General features: G+C 39.4%; 1 protein-coding gene across 4 annotated transcripts in view; it reads right to left on the bottom strand.

Moving 5' to 3' along the window:
* Window positions 1–19,239, bottom strand: part of TMEM144 (transmembrane protein 144) — a 53,653-nt gene that overhangs the window by 22,204 nt on the left and 12,210 nt on the right. For all 4 annotated transcript variants that reach the window (NM_001279788.1, XM_009448440.5, XM_016950992.4 and 1 more), the window contains 4 exon segments: window positions 121–202; window positions 13,720–13,800; window positions 15,697–15,796; window positions 17,801–17,923. In NM_001279788.1, coding sequence (NP_001266717.1) covers window positions 121–202; window positions 13,720–13,800; window positions 15,697–15,796; window positions 17,801–17,923 — 386 coding nt within the window.

The raw sequence follows: 19,239 nt of genomic DNA, 5'->3' as shown, positions 1-19,239 counted from the left end.
TTTTACATAGCCAGGAGTGATGAGCAAACACCACTTTTTCATCTGTGTTTAAAATTTATGTATTATCCATTTATCTTAATTTTATGTTTCAAATCAAGTTGTCTCTCATACTATACTCACATGCTCTGTTATTAATGGAGTGGTATCCATGGAACACGTGTTATTTGGTATTTCACTTTTGATGAACAAAAATATGAAAGCACTGTAAGGAAAATAAATTTTAGTGATATTTATCATAATACTGGTTTATATCAAGCTGCTTGATTTTTAAGAAAAAAACACACACCTTAAATAATCGGATCCTAATGATACAATGATTACTTTCATTTCACTGCCCCTTCAGTGGTCCTGCCGTTTTGCCAGAACTCCTATTCTCTTAGATGTTTCTCATTTTCCTTAATTACAACAGGCTAAAGGCTAAACTCATAAGCTTTCCTTCTACATCAGATCTTTCCCTTAACTTTGAAATCACATTGTAAAAGAAACACAAATGAAAACTACATTGAAATAATATTTCTTAGCTATTATATTGACCAACTTCAAAAGTTGAACATCCTCAGTTGGACAAACGCTAGGGGACAGATACTCTCAGATACCGCTGATAGAAGTGCAGAACTGTATAACTCACACAGAGGAGAATCTGGGGTGATCTACTGAGGCCACCGGTGTGTCCACTTCTGACCTTACCAATCCTGCCGGAGGCCCACTCACACAGGTACACTCAAACTCAGGTGAGGTGGCCTACATGGTCATGCAATGGAATACTATGCAGCTGTAAAAATGGAATAATGATGATCTCTATGCTCTGATATGGGAAGATCTCCAGGATATAGTTTAAGAGATAAAAACATACATTTAAGTCTAGTGACATTTTTCCCTTTAACATCTCTCTCATAATACACTATTGATGTCCTGTATCTTTGCAACAAATGCCTCACTTACTCTTGGCTTTTAAGCCAGGCAAATTTGTTAAAATGTGTCAAAAGATTAAATTAACTTGAGAAAATGAACAACGTTGGGATACTTTTAACATCTCTTTTGAAATACTTTTAAAATACATTTGCATGGTTCAACATTTCAAACAAAATAAGAAGCTTTCAAAGCATATATGACACTGAAATAGGGTAGGTAGCTAGGTACAGAACAGTGTCTATCATATGCTGTCTTTTGTGTAAAAATTAAAATGCTCTAGTTAGGTTTCTTTGTTCAATCTCTTACTTGCTTTAAAACATGAATAGTTTCATATTCCTTTCCATATGAGATTTAACTTTCCTTTTTGATTTTTATGGCTCTCTGCATTATGTTCCATCCAACCTATCTCAACATAAATCCTCGTATTGGCTTCTATGCCTGACCACTCCCTGCTCCAAGCTGTCTACCAACCCCCCTCCCCAATTTTTCACAGCGACTTGCACTTGCTTCTCTTTCTTCCCTAGCTGGACACCCTAGATACTCTTTGTCCTGTCCAAACTAAAGAAGAGTTGAAGTGTTGAATGTGGTTTTAAAAAAAACTTCCCCTTGGGCCAGTCCTCACTGAATCTTCCTCTTTGAATCCCCACAACACTAAGAATAGTTACCACACAATCTAGACCATTTGCCACAATGTAATCTTTTTTTCTCTAAAGATTTTCTAATTCAATAGAAGCCAATGTTGGGGTCAGAAAATGATACCCCAAATTACGGCACTTCGGCGTGCTGAGTACTTTGAACTATAGGAGATTGGAAGGCCTCAGAAGCAGCCTCAGAAGGAAAGTCTCTCTTTGATTTCCTCATGCCTTGATGGCTTCCACTCACCTTTCTCCCACAAAGCAGGCCACAGAAATTAGAATTCCTCTTCTCCAAGATGAGTTATGGACACTAGAATCCCTCTTCCTCAACACCAGCCATGAAACCTAGATCAGTTACTCCAACAACCCCCAACCCTCCACGTTCTGTGTAGGAGCTGGCTATAAAGAAATTCTCTGACCTACCTTGTCTAGATCATAAGACCCTCATTCCAGAGGGGTCCTGCTGTATATCAAAGAAGAAGAAATACTATACAAAGAGACCAAGAAGAATCCGAACAGGCGGGTTTTGCTATGTTTCTCCCCTCAGTCTATTACCATTAGATCATACCCTTTGTGTAATTACATTTCTACATGGCTGTCAAATCTTCAAATCTAAGCAGAAAAACAGATGTTTTTTCCCTAGGTCTTTGGGTCTTCAGGTTCCCATGTCATGCAGAACTTTGATTAAATTTGTTATGTTTTTGTCTTGTCAACCTGTCTTTTATTATAGGAGTGTCAGCCATGACCCTTATGATAGGGAAGAAAGTTATCACACCTTTCCACCCCTACAGTAGAAACCACATCTTATATCTCCTTCAGGGTCCTCAAGATATTTAACATGTAGTAAAATTGAATGCATAAAGCCTAATATATATGAGTTACATATATGTGTGTTTTATATATATTATATATATATTTACACACACATATTTGTGTAAATATGTATTTCTGTGTGTGCATATATATATATATATTTGTAAGGTTAATATTAGACATCAATTGGCATTTTGTTCTCAAAATTATACAACAAAAATCCTCTACTCTGTATAGACCTGTGTGTTTTTCTAATAAACAATACAGAATGATATGTTAGAAAATACTTGAAAGCTACAGATAGGATGGGTGGGACCAAGATGGCCAACTAGCAACAGCAGCAATCAGAGGCTCACATCAAAAAGAATGATAATTAGTGTGTGACTCCTTCACTGGCAACCAAGGTATCCAGATTCTCTCATCAGAACTGACTAGGTGGCTGACGTAATAACGGTCAGGAAGGAAAAGCAGTGTGGTATAGTGGCCCACCTGAGAGCCACACAGGGCTGCAGGACCCCCACACCCCAGCCAAGGGAATTGGTGAGTGAGCATGCTACCCAGCTGGGGAAACCATGCTTTTTCCACAGAACTTGCAACCTACAGATTGGAAGATCCCACTTGCAAACCTACGCCACTGGGGCCTAGGGTCCCAACACTAGAGCCATGCAGATTCTCAACAGCCTCTCCGCTGGAATCTGCCTCAGCCTGCTGAGCTCCCGAAGGGAGGGGTGACCAGTACCACAGCTGTAGCTGCCTGCTGCCTAAGCCATCTGAGCTCCTTGGGGAAGGGGCAGCAGCCAGCACTGGGACTCATTACCATCTAACACGCTAAGCTCCCTGGGTGAGGGAAGGGTAGCATCCAGCTCTATAGCTCCAGGCCATGCTTTTCCACTGCCAGAGCCAGGGAGGCTGGAGAGCTTGATCCCCAAGAAGTGTTCCCTAAAGCCCAACACACTGTCTGTGGCAGAATGTGGCCAGAGCACCTCTTCAGGCCTGACCCTGACCCATCCTTTCTCACTGGGCGGGGCCTCCCTGCAGGAACTCCAACAACTCTAGCCTGAGTCTCAGGGACAGAACCCTAGCCTCCCTGGGCCTCCCTTAGTGGGAGGGTTGGCCATAGTCTCTGCAGACCAGCAGAGTTAGCCTTTCCTCCAGTAGTTCTGAGGAATCTGGATAGACCAGATAAATGGTTTTCCCCCCAGCGAAGCTCACCCCCTCCAAAAGGGACAGTCAAAGTGCTGCCTTAAATGGGTCCTGTTCCCCATGCCACCCAACTGGGTGAGATCCTCTAACAGGGGTTGTCAGGCACCCTGTGCAGGAATGATCCTACTGGCATCAGGTTGGTGCCTCTTGGGGTCCGAGATCCCAGATGAAGAAGAAGGCATCCATCTTTGCTGTTCTTCAGCCTCCTTGAGTGACATCTCTAAGCGCGGGAGCAAACCAGATGAATAGGCCCTGAAGTGTACCCCCAGCAAACCACAGCAGCCCTACAGAAGAGTGACCTTGAGAGAAGAGAGACAGACCTTTTCATATTGTTTTATACTCAGAAAAGGGAAGAGAAGCGAAACTAAAGGCAGGTAGCCCGGCGCCTAGGAACCAGACCCGAAACCAAGGAACCAGACCTGAAACCAGGCCTGGGCTTGCCTGACCTAAGCCTGGTAGTTAAAGATCGACCAATGGCCTAACCGGTTATGTTATCTATAGATTCCAGACATTGTATGGAAAGGCTCTGTAAAAATCCCTGTCCTGTTCTGTTTCGTTCTGATTACCGGTGCATGCAGCCCCCAGTCAACTACCCCCTGCTTGCTCAATCCATCACGACCCTCTCACGCGGACCCCTTTAGAGTTGTGAGCCCTTAAAAGGGACAGGAATTGCTCACTTGGGGAGCTTGGCTCTTAAGACAGGAGTCTTGCCCGATGCTCCTGGCCGAATAAACCACTTCCTTCTTTAACTCCATGTCTGAGGAGTTTTGTCTGTGGCTCCTCCTGCTACATTTCTTGGTTCCCTGACCGGGAAGCGAGGTGATTGGCAGATGGTCAATGCAGCTCCTTAGGCGGCTTAAGCCTGCCCTGTGGAACATCCCCGCGAGGGACTCCGACCAGCCCAAGCGACATGGATCCTGAGAGCGCTCCCGGGTAGGCATTTGCCCCGGTGGGATGCCTCACCAGAGCAGTATGTGGCAGGCCCCTGTGGAGGATCAACACAGTGGCTGAATACTGGGAAGGAACTGGTACTTGGAGTCCAGACATCTGAAACTTGGTAAGACTAGTCTTTGTAACTTGCCTACTCCATCCATTTGAGTGGAAGTGTGGCCTGATCACCCATGGCGTGCCCTTATCGGCACTTTGGTTTAGTTTTGGTTTTGGTTTTGACTTGGTTTGAATTGCTTGACAGCACCAGTCTTGGGAACTTGCCCACTCCATTTGAGTGGAAGCGTGGCCTGATCACCCATGGCATGCCTTTATCGGCACTTTGATTTTGGTTTTGGTTTTGACTTGGTTTGATTACTTGACAGGACTGGTCTTGGGAACTTGCCTACTCCATTTGAGTGGAAGCGTGGCCTGATCACCCACGGTGTGCCTGTACTGGCACTTTGGTTTTTCTTTTTGACTTGACTTGGATTGCTTGATACTTTGGTTTTGGTTTTGACCTGGCTTGGATTTCTGGATACTCTGATTTTGGTTTTGATTTTGGTTTGGTGTAAACTGCAAAAGTGTGTGTGTGCCTTTTTACCCGTTCTTTGCTTTGTGGTGTGCGTGTGGTGTGAGCATGGTGTTTTGCCTCGAAGAAGCATGGGTCAGGCACAGATAAGCTGACCCTACTAGGAAATACATTGAAAAATTTCAAGAAAGGATTTAAAGGAGACTATGGAGTACTATAACACCAGGAAAACTTAAAACTTTGTGTAAAGTAGACCGGCCAGCATTGAAGGTAAGTTGGCCATCAGAAAGAAGCCTGGACAGGTGCCTTGTTTCAAGGGTATGGCCCAAGGTAACCTGTAAAGCCAGGGCACCCAGACCAGTTTCTGTACATAGACGTTTGGTTACTGGTTCTATACATAGACGCTTGGAGAGCTGGTTTTAGAGCTCTCCACAGTGGTTGAGAGAACTGCAGAATAAGCGAGAAGAGAGAGAGGAAGAGACAGAGGCAAAAGGAAAGTCAGAGAGAGACAAAGTCAAAGAGTTAAAGAAAGAGAGAAAGAGAGATATATATATAAGTAGTTAAGAAAAAAAACAGTGTACCTTATTCCTTTAAAAGCCAAAGTAAATTTAAAACCTGTAATTGATAATTGAAAGTATTCTCTGTAACCCTATAATGCTCCAATACCACTTCATTGTCAGTGTAAACAATGGCGTATCCTGAAAGCACTGAGGCCTTCCTATCAAAAATCCTTAACCCAGTAACCCGTGGATGGCCCAAATGCATTCAGTCTGTAGTGGCAACTGCTTTGTTAACAGAAAAAAAATAAAACAAAAATAACTTTTAGAGGAAACCTCATCATGAGCACACCTCATTAGTTCAGTTCAGAAGTATCCTAAATCAAAAAAGCAAAAAAGCAGCTTACTAACTCAAAAATCTTAAGGTATGAGGCTATTCTGTTAGGAAAAAAAAAAAAAAAACCATCTATACCAATTCTAAGTTAATTTGGACAAAACAAGGGTCTTATTAATAGCAAAGGATAATTAAAATCCCAAACTTACAAGGTTTTCAACAAAAGTAAAGTTTGCTAAAAGTTAACAGTGTAACATGTATTATACTAACTTCTATTCTTGTGGCCTTAGACAGCCTAGCCCACAGACATAAAAGAAGTTCGCTTTAGAAAGAATAGTTATCATCTTCAAAAGAAAAAGAAAAGAAAAAAAGGGGGGGCGGGATTTATGTAAAAAGAGTATTATATGGTAAATTCTTGCCCTGAAATAAATTAACTGGTTGTTTAAAGAAAAAAATATTTGTAATAAGTCAGAAAGTTAAAGCATGTCAAAGAATTGTCGGCGAAAGTTGTGAAAGAGAAAAAATGTTATAAAAATGTTATAAAAAAGAATTTATGCAAGAAATGTTGTATAATTTAAAAGTAGCTAGGCCTCCTGAATATAAAACAAAAACAAAAACAAAACAAAACAGTTTATGTGCAAGGTATATAAAGAAAATAAAATATACTTTTGATAAAAGAATTATAAGAAGGCATAAAAATATAAATTTTTACCTACATTAGAAGGTTAAAAATATGTATATTTTGTTTTAAAGGTTTAATCAAGTTTTAAAATGTTAATTAGAAAGAAAATTCCGTGTGTAAACATTGGCTAAAGTTAAAGAGGTATCATCCAGTTTTTCTGTAAACTGGCCATTAAAATAAAAGCATAGCAGGCTTTTCCTAAATCACCAACCTGCTCTTTAGCAAAAATTATAAAAGATTAAAAAGAGTCTATAAAATCTTACCTTATGCTCAAACATTAAAAATTGGATAAATATGTCTACAAGATTTTATTAAAATTAAGTTTAACATTAATAACACACTAATATAAAGGTAAAATTTAGCTTATCTGGTATAAAAATCATACATTCATTTTACTAGAGGATCATAGAAGTTAAAGACTTAAAACAAACTTTAGCAATTAAGACAGGATACCAAGATGCAAATGCCTGGTTAAAATGGATCAAATATTCCATCTGCACGTTAAACAAAAGCAATAGTTATGCTTGTGCACATGGCAGGCCAGAGGCCCAGATTGTCCCCCGCTCCACTAAGGTGGTCCTCCAGTCGACCAGGCATAGGCTGCATGGTAGCTCTTTTCCAGGATTCTATAGCCTGGAGTAATAAGTCATGCCAAGCTCTCTCTGCTATATCCCGAAGTCCGGCACCCTGCGGGTCAGCCCCCGAGGGCCATCCAGCTTCCGTCTCCCAACACTAAATTCACTTCCTGTCTCTCACGACAGGGAGGAAGCAGCATTCCTTAGAGACCTGAAAGGATGTGATGAGTTTAAGAATTTTCAAGAGCTTATCAATCAGTCAGCCCTTGTTTATCCCTGAATGGATGTGTGGTGGTATTGTCGTGGACCTTTAATGGGCACTCTGCCGAATAACTAGCATGGCACTTGTGCTTTAGTCCATTTGGCTATCCCTTTCACCCTGGCATTTCATCAACCAGAAGGAGAAAAAAATAAGACATCGTAAAGTGAGAGAAGCCCCTTATAGGTCTTTCAACTCTCACATCTATTTAAATGCAATTGGGGCCCCACAAGGAATACCAGATCAATTTAAAGCTTAAAATCAAATAGCTACAGGATTTAAGTCAATATTTTAGTGGGTGACAGTTAATAAAAATGTAGTTTAGATAAACTACATCTATTACAACCAACAGCAACAAGCTTTTCATGAGTTAAAAGAAAAACTCATGTCAGCCCCAGCCCTGGGGCTAACTGAGCTGACAAAACCCTTTACACCCTATGTGTCAGAAAAAAAATGGCAGTTGGAGTTTTAACCCAGACTGTAGGGCCCTGGCCAAGGGCCAGTGGCCTATCTCTAAAAAAAACAACTAGACAGGGTTTCCAAAGGCTGGCCCCCATGTCTAAGGGCGCTAGCAGCAATGGCCCTGTTAGCACAAGAAGCAGATAAGCTAACTCTTAGGCAAAACCTAAACATAAAGTCCCCCCATGCTGTGGTGACTTTAATAAATACCAAAGGACATTATTAGCCAATGAATGCTAGACTAACTAGATATCAAAGCTTGCTCTGTGAAAATCCCCGCATAACCATTGAAGTTTACAACACCCTAACCCTGCCACCTTGCTCTCGGTATTAGAGAGCCCAGTTGAACATAACTGTGTAGAGGTATTAGACTCAGTTTATTCTAATAGGTCCAACCTCTGAGACCACCCTTAAACATCAGTAGACTGGGAGCTGTACGTGGATGAGAGCAGCTTCGCCAACCCCTGCAAAGTGACTCTGAAGAAGACGACAAGCCCTGCTCCAGTCACACCCAGAAGCTGACTGGTCCACGCATGGCCGAAGCATGAGGAAACTCATCGCAGAACTCATTTTCCTTAAAATTTGGACTTGTATAGTAAGGACTTCAACTGACCTTCCTCAGACCGAAGGCTGTTCCCAGTGTATACATCAAGTCACTGAGGTAGGATGAAAGGTTGCTACGGTCCTATTATTTTACGGTTATTATAAGTGTACGAGAACTCTAAAAAAACTTATTTGTATAATGTTATTCTATACAAGGTATGTAGCCCAGGAAATGACCAACCTGATGTGTTTTATGACTCATCTGAGCCTCCCATGACCACAGTTTTTAAAATAAGATTAAAGATCTCATAAGTGAGATCTAATTAAACTAAAGAGCTTCTGCACAGCAAAAGAAACTATCATCAGAGTGAACAGGCAACCTACAGAATGGGAGAAACTTTTTGCAATCTGCCTGTCTGACAAAGGTTTAATATCCAGAATTTACAAGGAACTTAAAACAAATTTACAAGAGGAAAACAAACAACTCCATCAAAAAGTGGGCAAAGGATATGAACAGACACTTCCCCAAAGAAGACATCTGCATGACCAACAAACATGAAAAAAGCTCAACATCACTGATCATTAGAGAAATGCAAATCAAAACCACAGTGAGATACCATCTCAGGCCAGTCAGAATGGCGATTATTAAAAAAAAGAGAAACAATAGATGCTGGCGAAGCTGTGGAGAAATAGGAATGCTTTTACACTGTTGGTGGAATATAAATTAGTTCAACCATTGTGGAAGACAGTATGGTGATTCCTCAAGGATCTAGAACCAGAAATACCATTTGACCCAGCAATCCCATTACTGGGTATATACCCAAAGGAATATAAATAATTCTATTATAAAGACACATGCACACGTATGCTTATTGCAGCACTATTTACAATAGCAAAGTCATGAAACCAACCCAAATGCCCATCAATGATAGACTGGATAAAGAAAGTGTGGTACATATACACCATGGAATACTTTGCAGCCATAAAGAGGAATGAGGTCATGTCCTTTGCAGAGACATGGATAAGGCTGGAAGCCATCATCCTCAGCAAACTAACATAGGAACAGAAAACCAAACACTGCATGTTCTCACTCATAAGTTGGAGTTAAACAGTGAGAATACGTGGACACAGGGAGGGGAACAACACACACCACGGCCTGTTGGGGGGTGGTGGGCAAGGGGAGAGAACTTAAAGGATGGGTCAATAGGTGCAGCAAACCACCATGGTACACATGTACCTATGTAACAATCCTGCACGTTCTGCCCATGTATCCTGGAACTTAAAGTAAAAAAAAAAAAAAGAATAAATAAATAAAAGGACACTATAGATAAGGCTCTTGATTGTTTTACTTCAAACAGGTGTACAACCCTCCAACAAATCACTCCCTGAGACTTGACAGTTTTCATCTAAAAAATGGGGATATACACTCATCACAGAGCTGTGATGAAAATCAAATGAGAATGCATACACAATTCTCAGTGTACTTCTGGCACAAAATAAAATCTGAAAACATGTTAGTAAAGAGAAGGCCTTAATTACCAAATGGATAGGTGACGGGGTGCTGAGCATGAAAAAGAAATTAGGACTACACAATGATTTTGAGCCTGTGCAACTAATGCTAGTCATAAGAATAGGTAAATCAGAAAGAAGAGTCCCAGTCAGTTAGATCAAGGGAGTGGGTGGCAGTAAGTAAGGAGAAGGTGATCAAATTTATTTTATGTATATGAACATAAAACCAAATAAATCACAAGGTGTTTTGGGCTACAGACTTAAAATAACTTGGTGCAGTACATCAAATACAAAGTTCCATGATAAAGTCTATGAATGCCGTCAAAGGCATAGGTAATTTAAAAGGAAACTTGATGTTTTACCCAATGATTCTTCTTTACATTTTCAAGCTTTCCAGCTTCCCTAGATTTGCAATCCCGTACATCACACACTTAGTAAAAATTGTGTGTGTGCACGTGCAGTTACGCTGACAACTGAAGTCAACAAACATTTACTAAGCATCAATTATGTGTAAAACACTATATATGAAAGTTTGATGGTGATGGTGGGAGGAATGGTGTATATAGAAAATAATGGGCCTTGTCCTTCAGGAAATCATAGTTCAGGAATAAAGAGGACTGTGTAAGTAATACAAAGTAGACTCTGATAGTTTCAATAATGGAAGAAGCATAAAAAGTTTTGGTAATTTAGGGGAAGAGTCTAACTAGAGAGAAGAAAATCAAGAAAACATCACATGGGATGGAACAATCTCAAATGATATTAAATGATGGCCAAGGAGGCTGAGGAAAAGGCTTTCAAGGCTGAGGGAGATGTCTGGAGTGTGGTGTAATCCTGGGTCAATGAATGCACAATACAGGGAGAAAGGTGAAACATGTGTAGAAACACTGGCTGAATAGATGTACTGTAAGGGACAAGCCAGATTAAGGAGACAAGTTTATTCTGAATTCAGTGGGGAACATTCAAAGGTTTTTAAACAGGACAATGACATGCCCTGATGTAGGGCAGATATCAACTATCTATACTGGCAAAAGGGAAGAATGGAACCAGGGAAACTAGATGTGAGATTTTTTACAATCACATGTATACAAGTGGGTAGGTAGGATGGGACCGAGGGAAAGCAGAGGAAGAACTTGTGAAACATTCAAAATTTTTTTTACAGGAATAGACATAGCATATAAAGGGAAAAAAATAGAGATGACAGGTTTTGAATTTGAATGACTGTGGCCTTCTATGGAGAGAGAGAACTCAGGAAGAGGAACCAGTTTGCAGGGAAGGGTCCAGTAAGAAAAGTAATTCTGATTGGGAAATGTTGAAGGCAAAGAGAAAGGAACAAATGGTTTAGTGTTGGCAAAGTGCTGATCAGCATCATTCCCTTCTGTGTGTTATCTCAGAAAAGACTGAAAGGAGGTACCTGTGGAGTATGTGTAGAGATGTGTAGTTTGGTCCATAGTTAGAAATAAGGGCTGTGGCTTGAGGAAAGGTGACAGCTAGAAACCATGATTTGGGTTTCCTCACAAGGTAAAATAATAGATGAAGCTGTGGAGTAAACATAACCCTCCAGGGAAGGCACGTTAAATGAGAAGACAAAAGAAGGGAGAGCATGTCCTTAAAGATAATCCAAATCATATTATTATTTGAATTGAAAAGGACATCGGTCTTGTTATAGACCTCTGGCTCCTGGATCTTCAAGAAAGCAAATGTTTAACAGAGTGTTCTGAATATTGTTTCTTGGTGTCAGCTCTGCTCTCACCCTTACATACTCTCTCCTGAACCATGGAGCATGGAAGACTGAAAATTACATTTCCCAAACTTTATTGGCAGCTAGGTTCTGCCAGGGGGAGGCACTTGCATCATTTGAGAAAATAGGAGAAGACATTATGTTTTGGTGGTGCCTCCAGTAGTTTCAGCAGGAGCAGTCGGTCAGGCAGAGGCAATTCAGCAGTATTGTGTGGGCTTCAGGGTTATGGGTGACACAACCTTCCTTCTTTTGCTCAACTGGGTCTTGCAAACAATTTCCTGTGTTAAATCCTCTCCTGTTTAAAATACCTGGAGAGGTTTTGTATACAGACTGATAGACACTTTGTATATCATATAAAGAAAATGTAAGACTAGAAATTAACCAACCTTTAAAAATTAGACTATACAGAGGATAGAAGCAATAATTTTAATTTTAAAAAGAAAAGCAATATCCTAAACGAATGCAACCCTATTTCAAGTGCATGAAACATGGACCATGAAGCTCCAAGTTTATTCAGTGAATACCCTTCAGAACAAACTGATTTAACTGAGTTAAAATAATGAAATGACATATTCCAGAAATTCCTCTTAGCAGAGAAACATAGAAGGGAGCCTAGATGCACTACGGGAAGAGTTCTTGAATTTCCCTGCTACAGACCAAGTTCAAATTGAGCTACAGGGTTCCTCAGGTGCACTGCCTACTGTAACATAAAGTTGGGCAACAAATACCCAACAGGGAAACAGTAATTGAACATAAATGTTATTAATAAAATAATTGTAATGGCAACTAATATGTAGAGCATTAATCATGTAATTAGCACTATATGAAGCACTAAACATATTTTATTTCATTTAACCCTCAAAATACTTTATGAGGTTGGTGCTATTATTATCCCTCTACAAATGAAGAAACCAAAGCTTGGAGAACTGAAGTTATTTGCCCATGGCCACATAGGTGGAAGTGGTAGAACATGAATAATTGATTTGCAATTTTAGAGAATGTACTTTTTCTAAATAAAGAAGAAATATGGAGGAAAACAATGCCTGATAGACTGGGTAAACTGGCCTTCAATTGTCATTAAGTCAAAACTAAGCCATCCTATGTTACAATTTTGGTGTGTAAAGAAATTGTTTTTGAGAGAGCTATTCAGAGCTAGAATTCTGTGTGAATTATACAAAATACATAAAATTGCCTCTAACCAAAAAAAGTCAGGAATCTGCTATTTTAGAATAATTTATGTTATCTTTTTCTCCAATTGGCCTGGGACTACTCTCTAAGGCAACATTTCAATGACAAAGAGATTGTTCCTGAATGTGCCTGGGGAAAAGCCATCATTGCTGAAGGAAGGCAAATATACTGTTCTTTCCCTGAAGAATAAAAAAGTACTAAAATCTTTCTAGGCAGTACTATCCATTATGTGAAGAACTGACAGGGAATATAAATGGAATCCAGAGGGGAAAGAAGACTGAATTTAAGGTGACCCAGTTCCTGTTAAGTTTTATGGACTGAACACTGCCATACAGAGATTCAAAGTCATTTTCACCCTTATTCATAGAGTGCATACAGCTAGACACAGATGCAACCAAACATGGGCATTCAAAAGAGTATGTGTTCTCACAGGTGAAAGAGGAGCTGTCTAGCTAGGTTGAGAAGAGTGAGTGAGGAGACAGGGAAGTGGAAACTAGGTGAGATAGGAAGTGAGTAGTACCTAGAAGAGAGAATCAGTGGCTACTCCAGGGGCATCAGGAAGCCAGCAGAATGCTTTTTTTGAATAGCATGTTTTAGTTTGCAAAATATATGATTCTCATTGATAAGCTATGTGTTATGATTTTCTACATAGTATAGATGATAAAACTAAGCTTAAGAGCAGTTAAATGATTTTCCAGGCTCTCAGAGTTTTGGAGAGCTAAAGCTGGGGCTCCTGCCCCCAAATCTGGCACTTTTTGTCCTCTAAAACCAGTCATTGTAAATGAAGAATCTGAGGAACAAGCATGTGGATTTTATGAAATGTAGGTTTAAAAAATGTAAACATAGCAGGATCCTTAAAAAAGCACTCTCCATGTTTTGAAGAACAGCAAAATCACTAGAAATGACTGTGTACCTTACTACTGATAGCCCAGCTCCAACATAATTTAGCAGCGGATTTGATACTTCTTCTGCATCCAATCCAAACCAGCCAAACCTGAAAATCCAGAAAGTCACATCAAATTAAATACTGTTAAGATGTTTCACCATAATGTTTAAGGGCATGGACTCGGGGCCAGATTCCTGGGTTCAAATGCTAGCTCTCTCACTTATTAGCTGTGACTTCGGGAAAGTTAATTATCTTCACTGTGCCTCAATTTCCAATTTTTTTTAAATAAAAAAAATTTTTTTTTTTTTGAGATGGAGGCTTGCTCTGTCACCCAGGCTGGAGTACAGTGGTATGATCTTGGCTCACTGCAACCTCTGCCTCCTGAATTCAACCTATTCTCCTGCCTCAGCCTCCCAAGTAGCTGGGACTACAGGTGCCTGTTACCACGCCTGGCTAATTTTTCTATTTTTAGTAGAGACAGGGTTTCACTGGTCTTGAATTCCTGAAATCAAGCGATCCACCCACCTCGATCTCCCAAAGTGCTGAGATTATAGGCATTAGCCAACGTGCCCAGCCTCCCATGTTTAAAATGGGATAATAATTATACCTACCTTATAAGTTTGTTACAAAGATTAAATGAGTTAGTATACATAAAAGTACTTGTGAGTGTCTCTTTCCTAAGACTAAAAAAGAAGTAGGAAAAAGTAGTTCACCTGACTCATGGAAGGTTAATTAATTGGTTACAATATTGTATAATATTTGGAGTAGACTTTTAAAAAACTTCTAGGTTAAATATCCCTACTCTGTCATCACCACAATTTTTTTTTCCTGCCTGACATTGCCGTGATCATTACCAAGAATCACTGAGAACCATCCAGGGGCAAGAGGAAAGGAGAAAAGAAGGAAAAGAAAAAGAAAACAGCAGGAGGTGGGGAATGGGGGAAGGATGGGAGAGAATGTATTGGAAGTTAGTAAGTTGGTTTGTTTTGTTGTTTTGAGGTGGTTATAATGCTTTGAGTGGAAAGGGAATCCAAAAGGTAAAGTGAGAATAACACCCTACATTCCACTCATTTTCCCAAAATTGATTTGAATGTTAATCTTAATACTGACCAAGGGCACCAGTCTGATAGAACTTTGTTTAATGATGGGACTGTTCTCTATCTTCACTGCACAAAAGAGTAGCCTCTCCCCACATTAGCTACTGAGCACATCAAATGTGGCTAGTGCAACCAAAAAACTGGAGGTTTAATTTTATCAACTTTTAATTAATTTAAATTTAAATATAAATGGCCTCCTGTGGCTTCTGGCTACACTATTGGACAACACAACGCTAGAGCTGGGACTGGCAAACTTTTTCTCAAAGGCCAGATCGTAGATAATTTAGGCTTTGTGGGTCAGTTATTCCCTTGCTGCTCAACTCTGCCACTGTAACATAAAAATAGCCATAGACAATCCTTAAATGGATGGGTTTGGCTGTGTTCTGATAAAACATTATTTATAGAAATGGCTGGGAAACCAGACCGTGCTTTGCCAACCCTGCTCTAGAGGAAAGAATATGTGCTCTGGAACTAGAAGACCTGGGTTTGAATCCTAGCTTCTTAGTTCTGTGACCTACAGTAAGTTACTTAATCTCTTTTTATATCTACTCTCTTATAAGATAGTGCTTACCTCACGTATTTGTGAAAGTGAGATGAGAACGATGCATAGAACATGTCCAGCAAATTGTCACACAATAGAAAGGGACAATAAACATCAGTTTCCTTTTTCTCTCTCTACCTGTGTTTCCCAGATTTAATGCTACACTATATCTTGATCAAATATCTAGATCACTTATTAAGAATTTAGGGCAAATAGCAATAGAAGGTGGCATATTTGATGTGTATGTTTTACCAGCTATAAACTCTGTGAGAATAAGAATCATATGTTATTCCTCTCGGTAATCACTTGCCTTACATAGAATATGGATGCAGGAAATCTTAGTTGAACTAGTTTGACTTGAATTACCTTGAGCTTGCCCAGCCAGTTAAGGCATTAAATGATCCCCAGATTAAGATTCCAAGGCCTAAACCAATGGTTTTGATAATTGGGACAACAGCAATGTTCCCTGTAGATGTAATATACAGAAGAAACATGTTATTTCCATATAGAAAATACATTTATAAATAGAATTAGTTTTTATTCTAACTTCAACTGAAGTGCATGGGATTTGGACAAATTTAGTAAAGCACAGTTCCTTATTTTTTAAGTAAAATAACCACATTTTTGGCATTAAATTTATGAGTATGACTGCTAAAAGAACTAGGCTTAGGAAAAAAGTCTACAAAGAAAATGTTGAATTCCTAATTGTACAGAGGTTTCTCACCCTTAGCATAGCTCTCTATTCTGTGATTCTTCATGGAAGCTGTCAGTGATAAATTATCAGTGACCATCCTCTTAGACTTGAACTAGGGCCAAATACTGGCAGAAGTATTTGGCCATAAAACAGGCCCAGAATTTGCTCTTCCATGATTGCTGATTTATCTTCTGGATTTCTACATTCATTCTCTTATGTTTTGAGGGTCACTGAGGGCCAAATACATAATTTTTTTTTTTTTGTATCAAGTCCTACAGTCTCTTCTTAAAAGGTTACCTCTTTAGGATTCCATGATATCTTCATCTCTTGATTCTCCTCCTGTTTTTCTCTTTAGCTCTTTCTCTGGCTACTGTTTTTCATCATTCCTTCTGGAATAAGGTACCCCCTAAAGATTTTCCCTTGAACATATTTGTCCCCTTGCTTTATTGTCCTTTGGGTACTTGACCTAATTTCACAATTTCAGCTACCAGCTAAAGGCGCGTGTTCCCAGTGCTACAGTTCTAACCTGGACCTACTTTAGGGTTTTAATATTATTCTCCAAACTGTCAAGAAGAAATCTCCAACCAGATGTTCTCTATGGTAGAAACATCGGGATGTTCATGCTCAGAAAGTGCCAAGCTGAACCCATCATTTTCTCTTTCAAACATGTTCTTTTTCCTATTTCCACATATGTGTCAATACCACCACCCTCCTAATCACCTATAATCAAATCTCTACATTATCATTGGCTCCTCCCATTCTGCTATGTCCTATATGCTATCAGTTGCTCCAACCTATAGCATCCACATCTGCAACATATCTCAAATTGGACTCTTTCCCCACTGACACCCAGTGGAACCTGCTGGGTGAACAGAAATGCTCTGGTGGCTATAAAGAGCTGCAGGATGGATGGATGCTTAGTCTGTTCCTCTCCCCCTGTTAGATATGACATGCAATCATACTGAGGTATAAGTGAGGTATAATATGTAAATCCTGGTGGAAATTTAAAAGCCAATTCTTTTATCTTCTAACTTATGAACTTCACTAAATCATTTAACTCCTCAGAGACTCAAATTAAGTGGGTAATAAATAAATTTTCATTTTAATTTTTTAATAAAGTTTTAACATTTTAACATTTATTTGCTTTTAATGCAAATTATTTCTAAAGATCATTGATACTTGGAATTCTCTTTGTTGAAGAAAAAAAGACCTCCTGGGGTGTATTTATATTAATTGAAGGGAAACATTTCTTGATTGACCAAGCCAAGGTATGAATTCTAATTATATAATTTCAGGTACTGATAAGGCAACAGAAAGATTTTTGTTTGCTTTGCTTTTCTGTTAACCAGCCCTTTTGAAATGATAGTATCTTCGAATTGGCCTAATTAGATTAAGTCCTAACAATTATATTAGTAGAGATTACTATTTAATAAATATTTTCTGATAAACATGCTAGAAAAAAGGGCCAGAACACATTAAAATAATATATGAGCTATGCTTGAATAGATGGAGAATAATTAAAATGTTTTTACTATAATAATTTTCTACCAGGAACTTAAAAATAAGTCATTAAGAGGAATAAATCAGGTGGAACAAATCAGGTAAGGCACCAAAAATATTCATTGAGCATGTGAAGGCAAGAAACTAGTTAATTTCTAGTATCTATGACAAAGGGTTATTCAGAATCACTGTTTGCGCTATTTCCTCCTATTGTGAACGAGAATTGTTTTTATCATTATGTTACATACTAAAAGTATAACTTATATCAGACATTACCTGTTGCCCAAATGCAGCCCCCAAGCATTGCAAAAGGCCAAAACTTTGGACAACGTAATATCAGATTGACCACCAAGGCAACCAACCATATGGCAGCACAAAGGACCCACTGGAGAAACATTCCTAGAAATAAACAAACTCAGTGTTAGTGGTTCAAATTGAATTGAGTAAATTTGTGCTCAGGAATATCTATGAGGTGATATTACAGGAATGGCCACAATTTATTAAATGCCATATGCCATGGACTTTGCACATTTCATTCTTATGACTACTCTGCAACATAATTAACCCTAGCTCAAAGATAGAGAAAATGAACCTGCAATTAAGCAACGTGTCCAAACAGCTAGTAGTTTGTTGAGCTGGAATTTAAACCCAGGTTGACTCCAAGGCTTAGACACGGTGTGCTCTGGCTTAACATTCTTTTTTTCTCCTATTAGACAAATCAAGAATTTTCTGCCCAAGAGTGATGGCAAGACCGAGTGTATATTCTCATTCAGATGCCACACTGAGTACTCTTGCTTCCCAAAATATGGCAGTAAGTGCTTCGGAATAGCACAACAGTAAACCTTCAGGGACCATTTATGCCACCTCTGGGATAAAAATAAAGCCATTTATGGTCACACATAGGCCTCATACAGTTAGAGTTCAATGCCTGAGAATTAGCTATCTAGGTCAAGGTTACTCTGCTTTCTATACTTTGAGTTGCCATTTTCCAGTTATCTGAAGATGAGGATATCTGTGATGGTGATGAGGTGTATCTGTACCTTTTTGAGGCTTCTGCATCATTAAGGATTTAGAGATTAAAAGGATGAGGAAATAGTTGACATTGAAAGAAATACTGAGGCAGTTAAAACTCAATGTATTACTTCTGGCACTAACTTTGGAAGATTGTTGCCCCTCTTGGATTCAATCTCATGATGGAGGAGAGAGAAAAAATGGCTGCTAATCTCCATGACAAAAGAGTAGAATCAGCCAGGCGTGGTGGCTCAGGCCTGTAATCCTAGCACTTTGGGAGGCCGAAGTAGGTGGACTGCCTGAGCTCAGGAGTTCGAGACCAGCCCTTGAGATTCCGTCTCTACTATAAATATAAGAAATTAGCCGGGTGTGGTAGTGTGTGCCTGTAGTTCCAGCTACTCGGTAGGCTGAGACATGAGAATCACTTGAACCCTAAAGGTGGAGGTTGCTGTGAGCCAAGATTATGATACTTCACTCCATCCTCGGTGAAAGAGTGAGACTCTATCTCCCCAAAAAAATGAAAAATAAAAACTAAAAAGAGTAGAATCACAGAGATGAAAAGAAACTTCATTTTATAAGTTGTTCACTTTACAAATGAGAAACTGAAAACAGCAGAGCTGGTAATATTTGCCCAGGATCACAAAGCTAATTGTGGAAGACTAAAAAAGCTAGATTCTCTACCCATTTTTTTATTCTTCGGGTAG

This window comes from Pan troglodytes, chromosome 3 (assembly GCF_028858775.2).
Source record: "Pan troglodytes isolate AG18354 chromosome 3, NHGRI_mPanTro3-v2.0_pri, whole genome shotgun sequence".
Lineage (NCBI taxonomy): Eukaryota > Metazoa > Chordata > Mammalia > Primates > Hominidae > Pan > Pan troglodytes.
The sequence above is the reverse complement of the archived record's forward strand: the minus strand, read 5'-3'. Positions and strand labels throughout refer to the sequence as shown.